Source organism: Etheostoma spectabile, chromosome 1 (genome assembly GCF_008692095.1).
Source record: "Etheostoma spectabile isolate EspeVRDwgs_2016 chromosome 1, UIUC_Espe_1.0, whole genome shotgun sequence".
NCBI lineage: Eukaryota > Metazoa > Chordata > Actinopteri > Perciformes > Percidae > Etheostoma > Etheostoma spectabile.
Window position 1 is genome coordinate 4,182,964 of NC_045733.1, and position 24,540 is coordinate 4,207,503.

The following is a 24,540-nucleotide window of genomic DNA, read 5'->3' on the forward strand; positions in this document are numbered from 1 at the left end:
ACTGTCTCTTCTCTGTGAGTCGGAATATTTGGGTCTTACATACATCTGTGCGCCTCAAAGCTCCTGGACACAAGCCAATCGTGGTGGAATGGGGTCTCCAACTACATTCCAAAAACCCAGCCCAGCCTCCAGCTGATATTAGTTATCAATATTTTACTGGCTGTCATTAAATCTTTAAGAGGCTGCGATTAGACACAAAAACAAAGGAGACCTTTCATGAAGTGAGGACACGTGGGGTTGTAAAAGATGGCTTTAAAAGGATTAATTTAATGATATAAAATCCACCCTGGTGTGTGAAGCTGTGGGATTGGACAGCTATAAGGAAAGAGCTTCTGTTCTGTGGTGTTTTGCCAGCTCTCACAGCCTTAAGCCACAAAAATGACAATATGGGTGAGCACCGTTTGCTGCTCAACTGCAACCCAAAGAACTGCAAGGGGAGCTACGCTGTATGGATGATTATTGACTTTCTGCACATCTATAGTGTTAAATAAACCTCACTTTTATTTGGCAAAAATAATGTGCTTTTTGTGACCTTATCATCATTAAACCCACAGGATATGATGAAGTGTGAGCAGAGTTTTGTTAATTTGTACAGACCAGGGAATAGCTTTTAATATCTTTCCTGCTCTGTAATACTGTGCAATTAAGCTGCAACATTAAACAAATGTTCATGTTTCTTTATTAACGTAAATCCGACAACTGACGTGTCTTTGCAGTTTGTCTTTTTACACAAAAGCAAGTGTGGCATGTGTCTGTGAATGTAAAAGAAGCTCCTGAATATCCAAACAATGTCTAGTTTTGCGATCAGATCTACTGAATGTTTCCTCAGTTTTCTTGCACCAGCTGCTTCTTTCCTCTGGTCACAATGTTGTTAGTTAAAGACAAGGAGACTTGCATCACTGTGTCTTGACACAGTTTCTTATTACATGTCCTTAAGCTGCCAATAATTTATACAAATGAATAGTATTTTTATGCAGAAACAATTTTATTGGGTGTTATACTGAACGTTATATGTGACACCAAATGTAAATCTCAGACCCTTTTCTGTCTATCCGTTTCACATTTGGAAACACTTGCTGATTTCAAATAATCATTTCTTTATCACTTCGTTTATTTGATGCTATACACACACAAATGTGCGCACGTGCACACGCACGCACGCACACACACACACGCACACGCACACACACACACACACACTCCATTTGTGCCTGTATGTGGTTGTCTCTATTTACATGTTTATGGATGCCTGTGTGTTGCATTGTTTACAGCATGTGGGCCAAGGTTGCCACGGACATTTTGGAGTAGGAGGTCTCTTCTGGCATCATTTCCATGTCCTCTGACCACTGTCATGACAGGGAAGACACAATGATGAGTAATTTTAGCATTGTGGTTACAGTAACAAGAGTAGGCAACAAACAACGCCCCTCTGTCTCAATTCCTCCCTTTTAAACTTTTCTCATTGTTTTTCCCATTATATGTAGTCTTACTTACTTAATATTCTTTCCTTTCTCTGTTGCTTGTCTTTTGGTGTCTCCTTCCTCTGAAACACCCACTGAAGCCCTTGAGGCTTTGGGAAGCCTGAGCATTATCATCAGAGGCCATGTGAGGTTGAGGTGAAAGATGAGCTTTACACAAAACAACAATGACAAGGCTGTCTGTGATTGTAGCTTGGAAACAATGGCCCCATTCAAGCCTCAACAATTACACTGACATTAAATTGTAAATAGCTGTAGAGAGAACTGTATGTGTCTTTATTTCTTCTTTAAAAAGCAGGTCAGCTCCCCCTAGGTAACCTCAGTGTAAGTACTTATTCCTTCAGAGTAATGGAAAAATATCTCAAAGTAGGTTAAAATGAAGTTTGAGATATGTGTGTGTTTGTATGTGTCCAAGTGCATGCATGTTTGTGTTCCCAAGGGCCAAAGTATTAACTTATCTGTTAGATGGCCACAAACACACACACACACACACATACACACACACACACACACACACACACACACACACAGAGTACAGAGTACAGAGTACACAGCATGCATTCAAATAAGACCATCAACAACACTATAGGTACTTACCAAAACCTCATGAATTGATCTTAAGTTGATTTACTACCTTGTCTTATATCAGTGCAGTGAGAAAATGTTGATATTGGAAAAGCACATTTCTTTCAATTTACTACAAACTGTGCGCCTTCATGTCCTTTTTGCTGTGGAAGCCGTTTTCCTTGCCAGCCCAGAATTTACATAAAAGCATTTATTTCTTCATCACACCATGAATGAAAAACTACAGATTAGGACATTTATTTTTTTAAGGGTAAGTATGGGTGGAAAAAATTAAGTTGTATTGTAATTAAATGATCTTATTCATTAAATGTATTTTTTCCCGTACCTGCTAATAGGTAACGTTGGTTAGTATTTATATGGCTTGTCCTTGTCTCTTGCCGGTAAATCTCAGAATGAGACACTGAGCTGGCTTTTAGACAGCATCTTGATCCATCCCTCTTCCTTTTGTTCAACATCCCCTGTAGTTCTTTTTGTCTTTGCATCACTAGCCTTTCTCTGTCCTTTTCCTATCTTTTTCTTCTTCCTTTCAATCTTTACAACTGTCCCTCACCTCGACGCACCCTTTCATTGATTGCACAGTTCCCTGTGTGCAGTTACCATTCCTCAGGGAGGTTCTGCCATGAATAGCCAGCACTGGTTGGCTCTTTGGCCCAGCATCACGTCCCATTTGGCCCAACTATAGTGGAAAAGCAGAGTGGCGACCACATAATGACTGGTGTCTGAGGGCCTGGCTAATTTTTCATGTTCAAACAGGCGGCTTACTGCTGGGCCCAGACTAGGACTAACGTAAGGTTTGTCAGTGCCCTCCAGGGGTTGTAAAACATGGCAACCTGAGCCTCTGATCTCTTTTACACAATCTACACCAAAATCCAAATCACATAAAAATGTCAGACACTTTTTCCAAACAACTTCTTATACACAGAAAATTATTATGAGCCTATCAGCCTGTTTTCTAGAGACAGCTAAAATTACAGTTTTTAACAATTGCTATACATTGCTATATATTAACGCACCAATATACCTACGGCACACAACAGGCAAAACTTTATGCTCAGAATAACACATTGTAAACAAAACTCCAACACTAATTTTCAAAATACAATAATACTCTAACACAATACACTCCCTATGTCTACCAAAACACTGCAAACACATCTCAAAATCACATAATTCTTTCAAAACACTAACACATGTTCACTCCTAATTGGAACATTTATTAAAGTCATAGCCTAATGTCATAAAAACACTAATAGGGGGTTGAATTACAGAAACTGCATTATTTGATATGTGTCAGGTCTGCCCTTATACAATAGATAATAGTATATTGTATTGACCAAAGACTGTGTTTAACACTGCAGTTTCTCTTGAAGCCTCTCTTCATTTTTGTTTTGTTGGGTTTAGTAAATGCTAAATTTTGTTTCTTTTGCTGCAGAAATTCAACACAAAAAACAAAGAGCCATCTCAGAGTAGCTTTATAGAATGTGTCACTGCCCGATGTGAGTCAAGTGCAGATGGAAGTTGCTCTTGTGTCACTTTACGACAAGTAGCCTACAAGATGCTAACGAGAGACTTCTGGAATCAATCAATATATCAAATCAATACATCAATCAATACAATAAAAATGGACCTACATAACAAAGTTTGTTCACTGCTGGCAACACGTTAACAATCAAACACAACAAAGGCTGTCAGTTGAATGATGTTTTGAGCTTACGTTAGCAATCAAACAATCATAGTAAGCAAAAATGTTTTTTAAATGATTTCCATATTCTGTTATTGTTTGTAATGAGAAAATTAGTCTCACCTACAAAGCTCTTCATGGTCAGGTACCATCTTATCTTAAAGAGCACATAATACCTTACTACCCCACCAGAGCACTGCGCTCCCAGAATGCAGGGTTACTTGTGGTTCCTAAAGTCTCTAAAAGTAGAATGGGAGCCAGGGTGTTCAGCTATCAAGTTCCTCTCCTGTGGAACCAGGTTCCAGTTTGGGTTCAGGAGGCAGACACCATCTCCACATTTAAGAGTCGGCTTAAGACTTCCCTCTTTGATAAAGCTTATAGTTGGGGCTGGCTCAGGAAAATCCTGAACCATCCCTTAGTTACACCGCTATAGGCCTAGACTGCTGGGGGGACTTCCCCTGATGCACTGAGCACCTCTAAAATTGAATTGAATTGAATTGAATATAGATAGGGAGTGAGGAGTCGCAGCGTCTGCCTAACCCGGCCCACCTGCTTCTCATCATGGTCAGATTTATCTATCATATAATCAATAATATAATAAAATGTCCCAGAAATGCTTGTTACTAACCTAGCTCTGGGGAGACATTCCCCGGAGTCCTTATGTTCTTTTTTGCCCAGCATGTTTCCTTGGATCAGGGAGGCTCCAAAATCATAGTTTCAGCTGTCGCCATGGTCCCGCTACACGTTCTGCAGTGCCATGTTACATCCTGCCACAATCTGCAGCGCCCAGCTACGTCCTGCTGTGCCTTGTAATGCCGCACAGTGACCTGCTATGCTATGAACTACTACAAACTACTATTTTATGTGACTGTTATTGCCACTCTTCATTTTAACCCCAACCGGTCGTCAGACACTGCCTACCAAGAGCCTGGGTCTGTCCGAGGTTTCTGTCTAAAGGGGAGTTTTTCCTTGCCACTGTTGCTTGCTCTGGAGGAAACTACTAGAACTGTTGGGTCCTTGTAAATTCTGGAGTATGGTCTAGACCTACTCTATCTGTAAAGTGTCTTGAGATAACTCTTGTTATGAATTACTATAAATGAAATTGAATTGAACTGAAATGTTAATGGGATACTGTAAAATGCAGGTGATATGTTTGTGTTTGAATTTACAATATGAATAGGTGTTTACTTCGACTTTAGCCTAAGAGGTTTAGAATATTATGTTATCTGTTCTGACTTACAGTGTGAAAGCATTTGCAAATTTGTCAGTAAAAATACATTGTTTTGGTCTTGGTTGAGCTTGTTTCTAAAAGATGTTCAAGCATTTAAAATTTTGTGTTAACTTTATGCATTTTGTGTCAAAGCAACAAGAAATGTGTTAATTATATAGCCTACACAGACAGATGTTGTGCTAACTGTGTTAAGAGTTTAGGAAAGTTGTTAAAAGAATGGAAAAAAAATGTCATAGCAATCGTAAAAAATATTCAAGGGATTTCTTCCGTATTCTCTGAGCAACTAATATTATGCATTTGTAAGTGTTGAGCTGAGGGATCATTAAACAACCAAGTATATGTGATGTTATCCTGTATGCACTCATGTATTAAGACAAACCAGATGAGTAATTATGCGTGTGTTAATGAACATGTCATTTTTGGGTGATGCAATGCTTTTATTTTAACTTATCCTGTCTGTAGCTCTGCTGACCTCATCTTCAAGAGCACTGAAGCAGTGGAAGCTTATTTAGTTTTACGTAGAGGGGAAGCTATATTATTTCTGCTCTCTTATCTTGCGGTCAGTTCATCCTTCTTTATGTAACCCGACACCAGGACTGCTACTCCTCCTGATCCTTGCCTGTTCCCGTTAGTTTACCGATTGGCCTTTATTTACATTTTCCTCTGACCTTAGCTCCCTAAAGACCAGCTGCTCCTACCTCTACAGGACTGATACTTAAGTTTTTCGCTCTCGTTCCTGCCTGGCAACGCTACTGTAGGCTTGATTTTATGTAGTTTTGCTACAACAAACTGCCTGCAAATCAAGTTTCCAACAAGCAGAAAGAAAATGCATAAAAAGTGCACCTTGATTGTTCGCTAAAGGCGGAGTTCGCTGCATTAGGTGTGGGTGACTTCAGACTTTACTGTAAATAGGTTAGCGGGAAGAATGCAGCTAGATACAGTAATTATTTGTAGGTATAAAAAGAATAAGACAAACAGATGAGCTGGAGCAAGAAAAATAGACCACCTCTATGGTGACCCACATAATCCATTACGTTGTGTTGTGTGGTTGTAGGAAGTTCACAACACAACTGCCTAGATTCATTTCCTGTGTGTGTGTGTGTGTCTGTGTGTCTGTGTGTATGTGTGTGTGTGTGTGTGTGTGTGTGTGTGTGTGTATGTCCCTTTACATCCTCATGCTTGCAGTTTTGCAAGTATACCTTGTTGCCCAAGAAAATGTTATTTCCTGCTATCTTAATGATTATGAGTGATCACCTTTGCACCATTTTGTGATGTGCTTGTGTGTAGCCTGCACAATTAGTTTGCCACCCAAATATGTGTTTAGAAAATGTATTTTCATTTGCTGTGCCAATTTAATGCAGGCACAGCACTAGTTTATACATACAACATATATTGTATGACCTTGTGATGGCCACAGTCATGGCCACACAACCAGCTTAAGAGCGGTAACCTCATGCACTTATATTTTTCCTTAGGTTTATATTACGTTGATATGTTTGTTTTATACATCTTTGTTTGTTGCAACCATTTATTCAGTTACAAATAATTTACAGGACACTTGTTTCATTTCACATGCATCATACTTTATTTGATTTATACGAAAGTATCTTTTAGCAAACGCACACTATTAGTTACTTTTTGATGGTCGTACTGTTGTATAACCGGTTTTTCTTTTGAGCTTACCAGTTGGAGTCCACACCTGGGAGTGATTCAGGTCTGATGGCTTAAAAGGGGTGGCGCTTGGAAAAAGAGCAATTTTATAGGGGAGGGGGCCTAATTGGACACTACCACTGCATGATATGTCTAGGGGGGGGTAGCTTTATTCTCGCTGTAGGTATTCTGGGGTTTAGATTTCATATAAAGTAATTTTTTGTAGAGTTAAGATAAGTAAAAGTATATGTTATTTGGAACGCATTTTTAGGTAGGGTTGCCATTATTTGTTTCTGAAGTTAGTTTGCAGTCATAGTTTGTCTCCCCCTGTGTGTTTAAATTGGTCTGATCAGCCAATACATAAGGCCCTTCGTTTCTTTGTTAGGAAGGTCAGTTGTATTTTTGAAACTCTTATGTTTTGAGCTTTAGTTGCTGTTTGTTTGTTTGACCTTTTGCAAGGGCCCAGAACTCAATCTTTATTTTGTTGTAACCATTTTTGAGAAATAAAAACTCTTACTTTTGAATTTCTCTTGTGACTCCTCATGCCTAACTGCTTGGTCCCTCACAGACCTCATGCCTTCCTGATAGGAACACCGTCAATTCATTGCTTCTATTAGTGAATTACTGCATTAGCATGATGAAGCAGATTTGCCAGCAATTAATTAATTAATTGTCTTTGTGAAGTTAGCTGTCTAACATATTGTTTGTGTGTTTAATGTTGCTATAAGCCACTTTTTCACATTTTGTTACCATAGAAGGTATCACACACAAGTGTGACAAGAATTTAGCCTGGTTTGCAGAGAAACAAAGACATACATGTTTTACCATATCCAGCACACTTCACAACTTATCAACAATCTATAAGGAAGGCGGTTTAGGTACTGCACTGAAAAGCCCTTTACCTTTTACTTGAAATGCCTCTCTGTGGCTTTCCTGTGTGAAGAATACAGACCAGTTTTCAGCTTCACAAAGAACCCGGACTTTTTGTTGAGGTGTTCTGATGAACATCTGTTGTTACTGCTATACAGGATGTAGATCTTTGGTAACTTCATGTACAGCTTACATGTAACCTCAGTGAAAGTACCTTATGGCCTTGTGGAATGTCTGTCATTGAGGGAAGGAAGAGAATAATCTGTTTATGACAGAAAATACTTCATTCAAACAATCTTCATTTTTGTATTGCAAATGTCATTGTTTTTGTTGTGGTTTCAGCAATGGATTGTATCTTCTGCAAATTAATGGCAATCTTACAAAGAAGCAAGTGTTACAGATATTTGAATAGACCTGCCAAAAAAGTGAAACACAATGGGGTGGGAGAAAAATGTTTCTGAAAACCAATTGAGTAGTGGACCTTGAACATAACTGCATAAGTTATTCCAGTTCATTGGGAGGGAGGAGCGCAATATCAGCTGTAGGACAGTGCGCAAGGACACTTTAGCGCGGCGGGTGCTTTCTGATGCAGTGTACTCCACACAGTAGTTGGTAGGTATTGGTATGTTAAAGACTAGGGAGGGACCAGGACAACCCACGCATGAGACAAGGCAATTTGATGCCAATATGATTTTACTCAAAAGTGCATGGGTTTCTAATTGGCCTTGCTGGTACAGAATAGCCTACTGATGGATTTGTGTTACGCCAGTGGCTGGAAATCTAATGCAAACGTGACGCAAAAGAAGGCAACCTAAAGAGGTGGTTGGAAAAAGAAAGGAGAGCTATACCACTTCTGGGTTTGTGGCAACATGATAGCTGCCAAAGCGGAGACAAACCCAGTAATTCACTCAAAATGTTAGTCTCTAAATTCATGGTATCTATAACAGATAGCTGTAACACACAAGCAAACTAAAAGAGATACACACATGCATGCATGTAGGCATATATAGTAAAAGATTCAGAAGCAACAGCAGATTCATTTTAACAATTTATACAAGTTTTAAGTTCTAGTAGGAGTGAAAAGTGTGTGCACAATCGTAATCTTTCCCAATCTGGAGATAGAGGTCAGGTTATATTTTCTTTTTTAAAAAATTAGGTACAAAACACAGAAACAAAAAACAACAATTCTTAAATTGGCATATTTGGATTAACATGCAAACTAAAGTCTAAGGTCTTTTGAAACCAGACGGGGGGATTTTTGGTTAAGAGGGTAGAGCTGGGGGGGAGGACTGGGCCATGCCAGTGTGGTCTATGGTTAATAATAATAAAAAGGGAAAGTTGCCAATTATTAACCTTTCTGAAGCTAGCCATCGTGCAGAGTTTTGGTGACAGGTGAACCTGGACCTCCAGGTACCAGCATTGTATAATTACATGTACGGCAACACAAATAAATAAATACAAATATCAGCCTTATTGGCTAACCCCAGGGCAAGCAAGCTAGCTATGGTTGGCAAGGTGCTACCAAACGCTGAACAAGACATTTTTCAGGCTACCAAATGTTCCAATTATAACACACAGTGAGATGCTTAAAGTTTAGGCAAAAACACAGAAAACATATACCTGAAACTAGGTCATGGCTATTTTAATGTACACAGCATTCCGAGATGGAAGAACAACATGCTCTGGTTTATTGACATTTCTTTAATCCAAGCACAATCGTCATGGGCGGCACTAAGTGCCGTACAGAGCAACGGCGCCTCTACAAAATAGCCTTGGAAAGGAACTTGTTTTGTTGTATGTGTACATTCAAAGGTTGTTTTAGTCTTCAATGGAAAACTCAGATTGGACAGATAGTCTAGCTAGCTGTCTGGATTTACCATGCAGAGATCTGAGGAGCAGTTAATCATAGTCCTCATAAATCAAGTTTAAAATGTCAACACAAAGAAAACCCAAGGTAATGGATATCCGGTCTAAATGATTGAAATCCAGCAGAATTTCCGTCAGGAGGGTCATTTCCCCATAGACTTCTATATAAGCCAACTTCTTTTTGCAAATAGAAGACCAACTAGTGTAGTCACCTGCTTCAAATGAGAAAGAACGCAGGTTTAAAGCACTTCCGCAATTAATTAATTCAATGAATTACATTCCAAATGTCTTAAAATGTGAAACATAGAATAGGCTATTGTATGTACAAAATTTGTTTTTTTAAGTTGGGGGGAAGAGCTGTCAATGGCTTGTCTCATCTGTAGGCGTGCCCTCCATCCGTCAGGGCTTAAGTAGTTTTCCAACAGTACATTGACCTTGAGATCCTGGTATCGATTTCCTGTGGTGTCGCACTGTGAGGGGTCGTTACCACACGGCCCCTGCTATGGGGTGGGATCAGGAACAGATTCCTGAAATCCTGATGCGATGGTGATGGATCGCCAGCCTCTGCAGACTATCAATCCTCACCTACCATAACCAGGATGACACCTACAATGAATTTATCATCATACAAGCCACAGGTGTGTCATAGAATGGGATGCAGTGTTAACAGTGTAAAATAAACTTTCACACAGGTATAAACAAATACATGCTCATTCATGTGTCTTATATCTGACCTTAGCGGATAGCCATATCAACCTCCCTCAACTCATCCCTGACAAATACGTTGCTATCTACTGGGGACTTGCGAATAGAGCGAGGACAAAATTTAGATTGCTGATATGACAAGATGATGTATGACTAGAAAAGAGTGTGTCCAGATATAGGTATTCAGTTACCTATGAAAGATATCTACACTATAGTAGCTTACATAAAGAAATCCTATCTTTGACTCTGTGATGTTGTGAGGAGTAGAAACTATGAGTAACCCTGTTTTAGAGTTTGGAGGAAAGAACATGACCTGACCTCTGGGCTCTAACATGATAATTTAAAGCATTAGCTTTCATAAAGAAATTATGAAAATGCTCTTTTTTTACTTTCCAGCGCTATCACTGGTAACATAAGTATGAGAGGAAAATGTTTTTCTCTGGTTAAACACAGACTCAAGCTGTGCCATTATTAACAATAAATAAAAAAATAAAAAATAAACAAGTCCTCTTTTGTTTTTGCACATGACTGTTTTTTTTGTTTCCTCTTGTCCCCTCTTTCTATTTTGCATCATATTTATACAACATATTTTCTATGACCCTCATCTTCTCTCTGGGCAACGAGTAGGGCTACTACTGGTATTGTCTCAAGGGGAACAGTCTCTGGTGCCATCCAGACCACAGCTCAGAGCCTTCAACTGCAGGCCCCATGTGGAGCAGAGGGGCTTACAAGCTTTACCCACCAGGAGAACACTCCCACAGCACAATACTTCTTTTCACTAAGTTCCTCCATAGGCCTCACACAAATCCACCATGAGACTGAGCCAGAGGTTTAAGGGCACGCACACACAGAGACATAAAGGCGAGAGCATGGAGACACACACACACACTCGTACATCCAAGATTTTGCATACAGCTCTCTCCTTATTTCATTAACTCTGACAGCAAAAGAGATTAATGCAACGCATCAGTAATAGCAAAAAGCAGCACCTAGAGCCCACATCTTCTCGATATGCAGATGCCTTACTCCCAACATCCCCACACTAAGACTTGGATTAGGTTGCATCAAAGGAAAAAGACTGTAATCAATTGATTTTTTTATCTTAGTTTTTCTACCTAAAGTAAAACTTTAAATTCCTCTTACTTTCTCATTACAATTAAAGTTGCTGACATATATTTAAATATATTCTATAAATATGTTACTTACTGCTGTCTACTGTTTGTACAACATGGTAACATATTGTAACATTATGCTGCGGTGTAATCAACCACAGCATTAGACCTAACAGCAGTTTACATGATAAACTGACACATATAAAAAAGAAAAGTAAAAAAAATAAAAAAAAATAAAAGAAATAGCATCTGTGTTTATTGTATGAACCAAATGTCTTTTCAAATGCTAGTTCACAATTTTTTTTCTTTGAAATGTTCCCCTTTGATCCACTCAGTTTGACACACTGGACTGGCCCCGTCTCACCAGTTTGATTGAGAGCCGAAGAAGACAAGACTAATCTACCTACCTATAGATGGTCCACACCATGCTCCAGAGCACCATGCTTTGATAAGGAATGGCTTTGAATGATTCCTTAAACTATTGATTGGCTTGGAGATGACATTCGAACAGCAGATGAAAAAAAACAAAAGAGAGAAAGATAAAAAAACAAGGGATTACTACTCATAATACTTTAAAGGAAAGGTCTATGGATGTGAATATCTAGGGGGCTATCCTTCTTGTTAATTCTCATTTAAATATCGGAATATGCTGTTATTTCCACAGAAATATGTTTAATTATAAATCTCAACAATTCTTTTTGGTGCATGGGCTAAAGTTAATTAAGCTCTAAGAGGATTTGCCAAATTAGGTGCCAAATGTAATGTTTCTGAGAACTGAAAATATAAAGATATGAATAAATTGAAAAAAGCACAACACTGACGGTAAAGGATAGGTCTTAAAAATAGACCTATACTGGCATCAGTTTACATATTTTCCATCATATTTGTGGTTTCAGCGTGGTAAAATAAATACATAAATAAAGGCATGGACTTGGAGGGGTTGTAGTGGTTCTTCCTGTTTCCACTTGTGGTGTCCTTGTCCGTGGTCTGCTTCTGGCTACGCTGGCTGGAACAGCCTCCTTCTACCAGTTATTTACTCTTCGCACCACATAATTCAGCCTGGGAGGTACAGATCAGCCCTTACAGCAAACTACAGTGACAAGGCGTTACTCATTTCCTCCATTCTTCAACTACATGATTATTCTTTCCTTTGTTTTTGATGGAGAAGGGTTGGGGTCCTGAAGTTGTGTCATTTAAAAATAGGGCACAAACAGTAGGCACACTCTCTGTGCGTAGAGCACCAAGTGCTGAGAGGGCACCAAAAATAGTCTAATGAAAAATCATTATAGTCATAATAATTATAATGCCGATATTATTTCAGTATGGAAATATTAGGCTTTTTTAGGCATGTATATCACAAAACCGGCAGTAAAAGAGATATATTTAATTGCTCAAGAAAGTAACAATGGTGCCCCCCCAAAACACACACACACTCTCAACTTCCCAAGCTCCCCGTGAGTGCAATTCCCAATCTTAGTGGTCTGTTGGATTGCACCTGACGAAGTTTGGGCTAAGTCAACTTTTTTGGAAATGGCCTCGAAAAGACAGCAGCAGTCAGGAGTTGAGAAAATGTTAGGTGGTAATGTTTAATCATTCTTCAATACGGGAAATGTGTTGCTAATGTAATGGTAAGCCTATGCATACACCTCAAACCAGCTGACGTTATTGCTAATGTTATCAAATTCAAATATGTTATAACTAAATATGGCCATGCAAGCTAAATTGAGATTTTACTGTTAAACAGTATGTGTGCATTATACAAGTAACTGATACCAACTAGCTGTTTTTTTACTTTAGATATTTAGCAGTAGTTCATGGTTTATTTTGACGTGACGGTGGTCAATACTTTCACAGTAACAGTCAGCAGTCAGTGGACAAGGTAGGCTAACAATTCCTCTTGCTTCAGGCCATTTATTACTGTGTATTGTGCGATTAAAAGTCTTTAGTCAGGCATTAAGCAAAGTTTACTTTTAGTGTTACTGCTACAGCTATCTTAGCTACATCTAAATCTGACAGAAGCTAGGCTACATGAGAAAATTAATTTGCGTTTTGATTACATTTATGTCAGGATGCAATGGCATGGACAACATCTGCCGAAATCTGTGAAATAGAAAAATGTTTTGTGGTAGACAAAAAGGTCTCGTAAGTATACTTAAGTTGTATTCAATTAAATGGTAAAATAATGTTTAAGATTCAGAAAGGTAGTATTGCGTAAGGTGTAGGCCTGTCAATTGCTTCTAGTCCTATATAAATATAAAATGTCATTATGAATGACATAACAGAACATTGCTGTATTGTGTGCAATATTGCAACTCATTCTATTATGCTTTTAAATTTGATTAGATTAGATTCATCAAATAATTTTTTTTTTTTCGGTATAGGATTCTTTGTTTGAATATTTGTCTCTTTCTAAACTGATCCTATTTCTTCAAACTTCTAATATAATGCAGGGCCATCTCAGCAGTGCTGAGATATGTACAAGGAGGAGCATGTGGCCAAGAGGAAGATACAGACGACGAGCAACCATCTACAAGCAGTTCAGGCATCAACCCCAGCCGGCCAGTAGGTCTGTAGACTCCACAACAGTACCAAGCCCTGCAGTCCGAGTAGTTTAGGGACAGACACACAGCAAACAATCTTGGGTTTATTAAGATAATAGTATTCACTTCTTAATACTTGAAGGTGTGTGTTTTAGCAGTTCTACATAGTTTGTTTACAAAGTAAAGTAAAATTGTGTGACTTTTATGCTTCTAAATCTTTGCTTTATTGAAGAAGATTGCTTACTTGTATACTTCTGCTTTTAAGTTTTTATTTATGGATGATTATTTCATTTATACGAAGATTTTGCACATCCCAATATATGTGTGTATGTATGTTTTGGCTGTTCTGTGTACTGTGTTTACAAAGTTGATATTCCTTTTTTGTTTTATTGTTCTTAGATGTTACATGTTGATGCTGCTACTGTGTTATTGGTATTGAGTTATACGTTGGTAATAAAAAGTTACAGCAGCACAGGTAAAGTTCAGTACTCTATAATTCTTTAAATCTATGTGCCCTTCTTTCCTTGTGCTCTCTTTCTCTGTCTTTCTCTCTTCCCTCTCAGCATTAACAGCAATGTAATTTGAACTGTTTTTCCCAGGGGCCCAATCGTTTACTTCCTGCTCGCAGAATATGCAGTTATTGATTACTTATCAGACCCTAATTGGGGGGCAATCTCTTTAACCCTCAGATGTTGTAATCTATGATGGAAATGGCAGCAAGTAAATAAGCTACTAATACTTGTTAATAGTTTTGGCAACTTGCCCTGCCACCCATAACAACCCTTTTTATTCCTTGATCTTTTTTGAAGAGAAAGAAATAATAGAAATGCACATCAAACAGATGATGAATGCATTAACATCCTGGTTTAAAACCAAAAGAGCATAGGGGAAAATGTTCTGGGGTACACCATCTGTTTATGAGATCTTTCACTCTCTCTCTGTGCATTGTGTGCATAAGGACTGACCTACATGTCTTCACACACCAAGAGGCCTGCACAGATTTCTACCCTTCTCTGCTTCCCTACGCTCTCAGCTCAGCCTGGCCTCCCTGGAATACTGTGGGCGGCTCCTGCCACAGATCCCACCGTGCCGCAGCACGGTGCAGAGCACGGCTGGTATGGGAATAGACAGTTAATGGGCACTTAGAGGATTGTGAAAACATTGTCCTCTGGAGATGGAGTGGTCTGGAGATTTCTCAGTGGGATTTGGCCATTCTCTGCCTCTTTTTTTCTCTGCTATGTCCACGTCTATTTTTCAAGTCACTCACCCACTCCGTCTTTCTTCATTTCATTGGGATTGCCCAATGCTTGATATGTCTCATGTTCTGCCCATTCCATCTCAGGTATCACATTTCCTTTCTTTATTTACTTTAGTAGAACACTGGTCAACTGTTGGCAGTCCTGAATGGCAAGTGGCATAACTGCCAACAACACCTGAATGCAACTAACACTATAGTTCATCTATTGATGCTATTCTGTTTGCTTATACCTACTACCTGTGCCCCTATTGACCCCCTCTTACTTCATCCATGCGGCTTGTTGGCAAATGCCAAAACTAGCCTGCTTATGACCGTCTGTGAAGTTCTTAGTAAAGAGTGTAGCCTTTAGCTTGAAGCCTAGGGTCAGTGTCGGGTGATAGGTATTGGCTGGGCCCTAAGCCTCACGTCCAGTCCAGACATATAAGAATGAGTCTGGAGTCACCTCAGGATAAGCTGGAGTCAGCTTCACATTTTCCAAACCTTTCCCTCTGCTTTCAACTGCATTGCTAAATCACTGTCTTGTTTCCATTCAACCAACACCTCATATTCGTTTGGACACTGCCTTCCATTTACAGTAGTTTTTACTGTGTTTATTTTATCTGTTGTTTAAATGTTTTCCCACTTTTGTGTTTTTTTCTTAGTCTGTAGTCCAATAGGAAAAAATACTTAAGACATGGAATAACTTTAATTCACTATAGGAAAAGTTGTTGTGAAGCTATGATGAATCAAAAGTGTCTTAATTGTTTTTAGCTCACTGTGTAAAATAATTGGTAAGTATTAAGTTATAAGAAATACACCACATAGTGTTGTCAGTGTCAGAGAGAAATTTTGTGTTTATTGGTTGTTTTTGTTTTAGCCCTTAGTAGGGTTTGTAGTCAGTAGGGAAGAGGTCTTGGCCATCCCACTTTACACCCCTGGTCCGATTTTGCATCAAGGCTGGTGTGATCCAATCACTTGATGGTCTCTAGTTTGTAAAATTACAGCATATTCCAGTAGTACCTGTGCAAATAAAATTTACTGGGGGCATACAAGTGTCTTAGCCAGCTAATGACTCCTGACTTCTGTGACCTTGTACACTGTGTGTTTTCTGCCACAGTACGGAATGTGCCAGAGAGGATTGTTGAAGTGTAGGTGCTTATGCTCTAAGAGTGAAGGATATGTGTGCCTGTGGGAGGCAAGAAATCTGCGATGGGAGGCAGAAGTGTCCAAATGTGACCCCCTCAGCAGAACCATCCAACTCTAAAGGCTGTCTAATTGACTGGCTGGTGCTCTCCTGTCTCCCTCTATCCTCCCCCAGTCCCTGTGGATTGCCATCAGATGGATTGTGTGAACTTGCCCCTAATCAAGACCTATTCACCACTAATGAGAATACGCTTAATGACCAAATTGTGTGTGTGTGTATGTGTGTGTGTCTGCATTCGTAGGTCAGTGTGTCAGTAAGATGTGGAACACATGAAGCTTAAGAATGACAAGAAGCCTGGAAAAATAAACGTAAATACACTAATTAACTAACAAGTGGAAATCAATTTTCAAAAAGTATTGCTGGGAAATAAAATTGATGCGAAAACTGATCCAAAACCCACAACTGCGGTTTAATAAAACAACCCCCCTTACAGATAATGTGGCTGAACAGACATAACAGACAAGTAGCTGCCAAATGTGATTGTTCACAATGATGGATCACATTTAGTCTGATTGAAACCTCTGTTTCATGATTCTACGTGCATGCATGAAATATTACATCAGAGGGAACTTCAAATGAAGAAAAAAAATGAAACAATTAAAAGGGGCCTTTTTTCAAAATATAATGCTGAGCAAATACACAAGTTGTAAGACCCTTTGACGACTGCAAATAGCAGTATTCTATGTAAGACTTTTGCAGGATTTTTAGAAGGGCTTTTATTTAATTTTGTTTTTAAATCCTGTTGGAGGCTCAAAAACAAATTGCCCCCAAAGACACGTGCTAAGCTAAGCACTACATTTTGATAAGCTTATATAAGAAATTTCACACCAGAGACGCTCTCTCTCAGCAGGAAAGACAGAAGTAGCTTGACGTAGTTACAGTACACTCTCCTTTAAAGATCTAAAAGGACTTTTAGGAATTGTTGAGTCAACAAACTGTGACTTTGACATCTGGCACGGTTTGCATCCAAAGGAGAATGGACTGTAACTGATCTTTTTTCTAACCTTAGCCATGACAGTAATCCTAGTCACAGAGGTAGTAGATCACAAAAGTAATTCTTTTAATATTTAGGTTGTTTTGAAAGAAAAAGTCACAGTCAACATAAGTTTACTGAGGCACCATATTGGTATTGCCCCAAGGCAATAAGTTGACTAGCACTGGGTATCGGTAGTCAAAACCTTTAAGGTACTGACTAACATAACTATGCCAAGTAGTATCAAAGCTTCTCAAGTTAAACGATACCTGCAGTAAAATTCTTTTTGTACCCACATCATGGTTATTGAATTAAGTACTCTGTTGGTATCGGTATCACTTTAATGGTACTAGTGTCATAATTGTTTTAGCAATACCCTGCCTTATCCATGACTAACAATAATAAATTGAATTTGTATAACGCTTTTCCCAAGCTCAAAGTCGCTTAACAGAGTAGAAACAGTGTTAAAACTAAGGATAGGCAGAACAGAAAAGATGGGTCTTCAGACGGGACTGAAAAATGGTGAGGGACTCAGAGATGCGGATCTCATGGGGGAGGAAGTTCCACAGCCTGGGAGCGGCCCTGGAAAAGGCTCTGTCCCCAAAACTGCGGAGCTTTGACTTAGGGATATAGAGGAGACCGGCTGAGGTGGATCTGAGGGACCGTGAAGGTTGGTAGGGGGAGAGGAGGACAGTGAGGTATGACGGGGCAAGGTGGTGTATGGCTTTGTAGGTGAGGACCAGGATTTTGTATGTGATCCGGTGAGAAATGGGAAGCCAGTGTAGCTGTTTTAGGACCGGAGTGATGTGGTGCCAGGATGTGGAGCGGGTGATGAGTCGTGCGGCTGAGTTCTGAACCAGTTAGAGCCTCTTAATGGAGGTTGAGCTGATGCCGAGGAGTAGTGAGTTGCAATAGTAAAGTCGTGAGGAGATGAAGGCATTAATAAGTCTTTCGGCAGCAGAGGGAGTGAGTGAGGGTCTGATTTTAGCAATATTTCGAAGGTGAAAGAAGGAGGTTTTGATGACTTGACAGATGTGAGGCTCAAGGGAGAGGGTTGAATCAAAAATCACACCAAGGTTGCGGGCCTGGGGAGATGGGGAGACGATGGTGCCGTCAATGATGAGAGTGGGGTTATTGGCTTTGCTGAGAGTGGATTTGGAGCCTATGAGGAGGAATTCTGTTTTATTGCTGTTTAGTTTGAGGAAGTTGTGATGCATCCAGGTTTTGATTGCTGACAGACAGGAGTTGATGTGGGAGAGGGGAGGATTGTGGGGGGAGTAGGTGCTGAGGTAGATCTGGGTGTCATCGGCATAACAGTGGAAGTTCAGGTTGAAATGGCGGTTTATCTGACCAAGGGGGAGGATGTAGATGATGAAAAGAAGGGGGCCAAGTACGGAGCCTTGGGGAACGCCTTGGGTGACTGAGGCAGTAGCAGAGATGTGGTTATGAAGGGAGATGAAATGAGATCTGTCAGAAAGGTAGGAACGGAGCCAGGTGAGTGCAGTACCTTCGATACCAAGGTCTTTGAGTCTGGTGAGCAGGATGTTATGGCTCACAGTATCGAAGGCTGCACTCAGGTCAAGAAGAATAAGGATGTTGAGGGAACCGGTGTCAGCAGAAGTGAGTAGGTTGTTGAAGACTTTGAGCAGAGCAGTTTCTGTGCTGTGGAGGGGGCGAAAACCAGATTGGAAGGGTTCAAATTGGTTATTGGCAAGGAGATGAGTTTGTAATTGTGGGGCAACTATACGTTCAAGGGTTTTAGACAGAAAGTGGAGGTTGGATATAGGGCGGTAGTTATTAAGGGAAGAGGGATCCAGACCAGGTTTTTTTAACAAGACAAGTCATCTATCTCAACTGGAATTTTTTTTACTTTTTGTGATAGTAATTTTGTCCAATCCATTACATTTAGGACACTGGGGAATTTTACATAGTTTAAGTGTTAGAATTGGAAACATGGAGGTCTCTGACCAGAACTTGAATTGTACCCCAGGAATCTCCTTCTTCAACTCGTCAGTGTGCTTGGTGTCCCCTTGAGAGCGCAGAACTAGACACCCATTAAAAAGGCCCTGGACGATCATTTGCCAGTCTCTGATACCTCTTTAAGAGTACATGATAATGCTTTAAATAGGATCTTTCCTTTCTGATTGCACATCATCTCTGGAGCAGATCAGACAGCAGGCAGCAGGGTCTTTGGTGAAGCTGCACGCTTCCTTCTGCCACAGGAGAGACGACTGAGGGGAGTCATCCATCACTGCTTTTCTGAAGCCTTTACATAAGGGGATGTGCGGCTAATGACTGCTTTGCTGGGGATGGGAAAGGAGCACTGGGGTACTGTATATCTGGGCCTCATCTTGAGATACAGAATGAGATTCACAGACTGGGAATGACTTTGATTGTGTGATTAGAACTACATTTTTTGAAACAGAGGGAACACACAGATACTATTTGACAAAGTGTGTGACTATTACTGTCTTGTTTAGCAGCACACTGAAGGGTTTAGGCAGAGAACTTCTCCGGCTGGATTGTATTCTCTGCCTCCAAACTGTGCAGGGACAGGGAGGGGGAAGGGAAACAGGAGATTTATGTCCTTCTGTGACACACGCTGCTCTAGGTCTCATGTTAATGGAAAATGAGATGTTTAAGAGTCTGGCAGAGAAATACAGCTCTCCTTAAATCCTCTGCTTGTCAGCCAGTGTAACAGCATTATAACTATAGTCCAGCCTGATAATTATGTTAATGACAGTGATATTTCACATTTTCAGCAGACTTTCATGCTTCTTTCACTCTGCATCCCAGCACAGTCTTCAGCTGTTTCAAATATGGCTTACAGGACGCTGCATGTATTGCTTTGTCAGGTCACGTGCTGCATTCACATTAAAGAATTTGATATGGCCTAAAGAAGCCCAATAAGTGAAAGAAAAAGTGTTTGCATGACTAATCTGATCACTGTTCAGACAGCAAGTTCATTCACAATGGACACCCAATTTATCAATATGTCTTCCCACTCTCTGCCTGTACGCCTGTCAGGGAAACAGGCTCACAATGCTTTACCTAAAGTCTGTGGGAAAAGGACTTGGGTCATAATCATGTAATCTTTTCCAAACAAGAAGGGACAATTCCACACTTTTCAGCCATCACAGTTAGCCTTTGTCCATGCAATCTGACATTCCCATAATGCCCACATGTTTCAGATGCCTCTGTCTTCCTTGTTGCTTCAATTATGTGTCTGTTTACTTTCTAAAGGCCTCTCCCTGCCCTCTGTTCTCAGGCTTGCAGCCCACTGTTCTGTAGGAGAGGAATGGAGACTGCAGTAGTAGCTAGCTGCTGGACGTCCCGTTGACACTGAGGCCTATGGTATAAGCAGGATCCAAAATGAATACCTGCCTTATGCCAAATGCAGGTAGATTTTTTCCAATTGGTGTCTAAGGCTACCCACCGTTTACCGTAAAGGACATCACAGCCCGGTCTCATGGCAGTTTGTGAGTGAAAAAAAAGAACTCCATGCCTTTCCCAGATGCCTCAATATGAAAACAAAAAAAATAGCTTTTTTAGTGATTACTGATAGACCAGCCCAGTCTCATGGCAGTTTGTGAAATGGAGAAGTTATTTAATCTATTGATCCATGTACAGGGACACAATTTTCTTGTTGTTGGTTTTTCGTGGTGGTGAGCACAAATTTTAAACTGATGTATTTTAATGGGAAGCATCTTTTTAACAAAAGCACAATTACGGTAGGGAAAAGTATTGAAAATATGTGTATGGAGGTTGGTTGAGATGGTGGATGGCTCAAACAACACAGGACTTTCACCCCGGAGACAGGATTTGCATCCTGCGTGTGGCAGTTCCTTTTCGCATTAATTTTCTCCTAACCACAACCGTCCCGTTGTTGTCAACGTCTCCTGCGTGTGACAGTTCCTTTTCCCGTTGTTCTTTTCCTAACCAAAACCATCCCGCTGTTGTAGCACGTCCCACGTGTGGTGGTCCTTTCCGTTGTTGCCGGCGTGTGGCAGTATTTCTGATTCTGTTTCATTTCCCCGTTGTTGCGTCCCCAAAAGAGACTGAGGATCATGTCCCGGCGGCCATTGTTGTGACTGTCTACCACGTGTGCCGTTTCATTTCCCCATTGTTGCGTCCCCCAGAGATAGCGAAATGTTTCCCAGCGGCCACTGTTGTCCCCCAGAGCAGGCTGCTTCAGCCCAGTCTCATGGCAGCTCGTGAAATGGACCACGAAATAAATTAGAAAATCATGTCCCTGTTGACGAATCACTAGCTCAAAACTAAGTGACCCATTCAAGAACTGCCGTGAGACTGTGTTGGACATCATTCTCCAACTAAACTATCATTTGCCACCAATCTGCTGCTAGCTAGGCTATTAACTGATTATGTGGCCATATTTACAAGAAGTACAACAACCTTTGAAGCAAAAAATCTCTGACAAAAAAGAGGACGAAGCACATACAAAAAGAAAGTTCTATGAGTAATGGAGGGTTGTAGAGAAAAGAGTTGTAAGAGGCTGCCTACGTTATGATGCTGAGGCCATGGTGATAAGTTGTTTTGTGTGTAGTATTGTGTAGTTGTTGTGTCGCCAGCATGCCAAAGACACAAACGGAAACAATTCATTTGAAAAAACAAAATCTTATTATCGCACTGAAATGTACTGAAGCAAATGTATATGTGACAAAAAAGGAAATTTATGATTTTGGCAAAAAATATGCTTGGCTGGTAGATATTTTCATCTACCAGTCCCGTTGGCCGATGGGTATGAGATGAATGAGGGATGCACAATGTCCAAGTTTCCATGAAAACCATTTTTCAAACCAAACTTTTATTTAATTAGGTAAGTTCTATTGAGATTGAAATCTTATTTTCAAGAGACACCTGAGTAAACAAAAACATAAAGCAACATTTTAAAAATCAATTCTGATAGTTACAATAAAATAATAAGTTACTACTACTTACTGTTTAAGTTAAACAACAGTCAAAGGTAAAATCAATCAGGATTTTTACTCAATTTTTTAACTGACCCATTGTAACCAGAGTATGAACATTAAAAGTACACTACACTTCATTCTCAATATATAGTGCATACTTTTGGTTCAGTCTTGTCTCCTCGTGTTTGTGTCTTAGTGTTCTCCCCAGTCTTGTGTTGTAGTTTCTGTCTTGTGTTCTCTTGTGAGTGTCTGCATGTTCTGTTTCCTGTTTTATTTTGATAGTCTGGTTTTCTGTGCTGTCTTGTCTCTGGTTTTACTACCGGCCTTGTGTTTCCCACCTTTGTGATTGTCATCCCCGCCCTGATGTGATTCACCTGGAGTATCATCTGTTGCTCGTTACCTCCTGTATTTAACTTCTGTGTTCCCTTCGTCTCTTGTCAGATTGTTTTGTTGGTTCCAGTCAGTGTGTTCTATGTTTGCTTTGTATGTTTCCTGTGATCTGTCTTTTCAGTGCATGTCTTCTTGTTTTTGGTGTTCTTTTTTCCTTGGACCTATTGGATTTGTATTTTGGACTTTGTCTTGCATTTATTGATCCTATGTTTTCTAGGACCTTTTTTGTTAATAAACCCTCGTTGAAACTGTCTCCTGCCTGCCTGCCTGTCTCTGCGTTTTGGTCCTCAATTCCCTACACCGTCACACTATGTGTTCCATTTTATCCTCCTCATAGTAACACCATGGCAGTTTATCTATACATGATGGCACCGGTCTAGTAAGACAAGCCATCTAGATAAACCGCATTGTCTCAATATTCACTTTTATTCACTTTATCTTTATTATTTGATTGTCTTTCAAAATGATATACTCTAGTGCATAACTTGGCAAAGGTAATACTGTTTGTGTAATATAGGTTACGCCCCCAATTTAGAACATTGCCATAATGCAGTATTATATTTTTGTGCATTTAAATCTTTACTATTATTATGGAAATGCAGGTCAGAACCTGGTGTAGCCTACATGAACAGAATGTTTTCTCATCTGTAATGGCTTCAGTACCATCATCAAACTTGCAATGTTTGGTCTAGAGATGGTTATCACTGCCGGACATCCCTGTTCAACACTTCAACCCTAGCTTAACCTCATCACCCAACCAATCCCTATGATAACAAAAGGGGAGATAAAAGCAGTGCTGTGTAAACCACAGAAGCCTCTCTTCCTCTTGAGCACAAAACCAGTGGCTACTGCTTCCCCTGTTAAAGATTGCAGCAGGATTTCATCCAGGAAAGGAAAGTTATTCTCTTAGTTAATCCTAGTTCTGTTGTCTTGGTGGGATGAGCCTGACTATGTGGCAAAAGAGCACCCCAGGATGTCCTGAAAAGAGTTGAAATGAACAGCAGCTAAAATGACAACATGCATAACTATTCATTTAGATTGACAATATTAATGCTTTGTATAAATGTTTAATTTTGTGAATAATTATCAGTTTTTGGGATTATTTGATCTATGAAGTGGAACACAATGGAATAATGTTCTTCAGATGGCACTTAGTAAGTGATTTGTAACATTATAGCCTACAGATTATGCTGTTTGTTCACCACACAAAGCGCTCCTATTAAATCTCATCAAACATAACAGCCCATATCGTGTCTTCTCTGCCTCAGTCCTTAGAGATACACGTTGCCTCGTCTATCTGGTCTGGACCAGGTCCAAAATCCTCTAGCAAAAACTACATTTGTGTAACAAGATCTGGACCTTGAGACGCACGTCTGCCACAACAAATTGGCCTCATGTAGAGAGAGAGAAAGAAAAGAGGGGAGGTTGGGGAGGGCTCCAAAGCTATGAAGATGTAAGCTAACAGAGGGAAGTAATCTTAGAACCTCTATAGCCTGGAGGGGCCCTTCCCCCTGATGCTCAGCATTTGGCCTCATCCCAAATCGTGAGGACAAACATCATGTCTTCTTCAATTAGAAACACTTCTCTCCGGGTAGGCAGAAGATGATGAACAAGGAGTAGGTTTTCTTTAAGACAGACAAGGTGTTTACTTAACTTTGACTAGGACTGATCTCTCACCGCAGTGAACCTTTTAGAGAAATTTATTGTTTGAAGTCTGGAGGTTTTGAAACTGTTTGTGAATTGTGAATCTAACTGTACATAAGTAAACTACATAAGTAAAGTTTTTCGGGTGCAAGGTTGAAAGACTAGTATGTATGATTGTTATAGTGTAATGTTTTGGACTCTACAAAGAAAAAATAAACTTTTTACACTTGATTTTAGAAAGGCAAACATGTTACTCCAATTTTCACTGTTTCACTGCTGTGAAAATCAAATATTCTTTCCCAACTATCTTTTCTGTGCCATATTTCTGTCCTCCTTTTTTGTTTTGCTGTTTCTGCTTGGCAGCAGGTGTAAGTGTGAGATGAATGTGTCCCTGTGGTGTGTAGCACGGCTGGCTGCAAATTTAATGCACATGCTTGTAAATC

The 24,540-nt window shown here is 39.9% G+C and overlaps 1 protein-coding gene across 1 annotated transcript in view; it reads left to right on the forward strand.

The window, feature by feature from the left end:
- Positions 1 to 14,864, forward strand: part of LOC116691906 (uncharacterized) — a 112,593-nt gene extending 97,729 nt beyond the window's left edge. The window contains 2 exon segments of the mRNA XM_032519811.1: positions 3,862 to 4,124; positions 14,677 to 14,864. Of these exon segments, the coding sequence (XP_032375702.1) occupies positions 3,862 to 4,124; positions 14,677 to 14,864 (451 nt within the window).
- Positions 14,865 to 24,540: the final 9,676 nt, after the last annotated feature.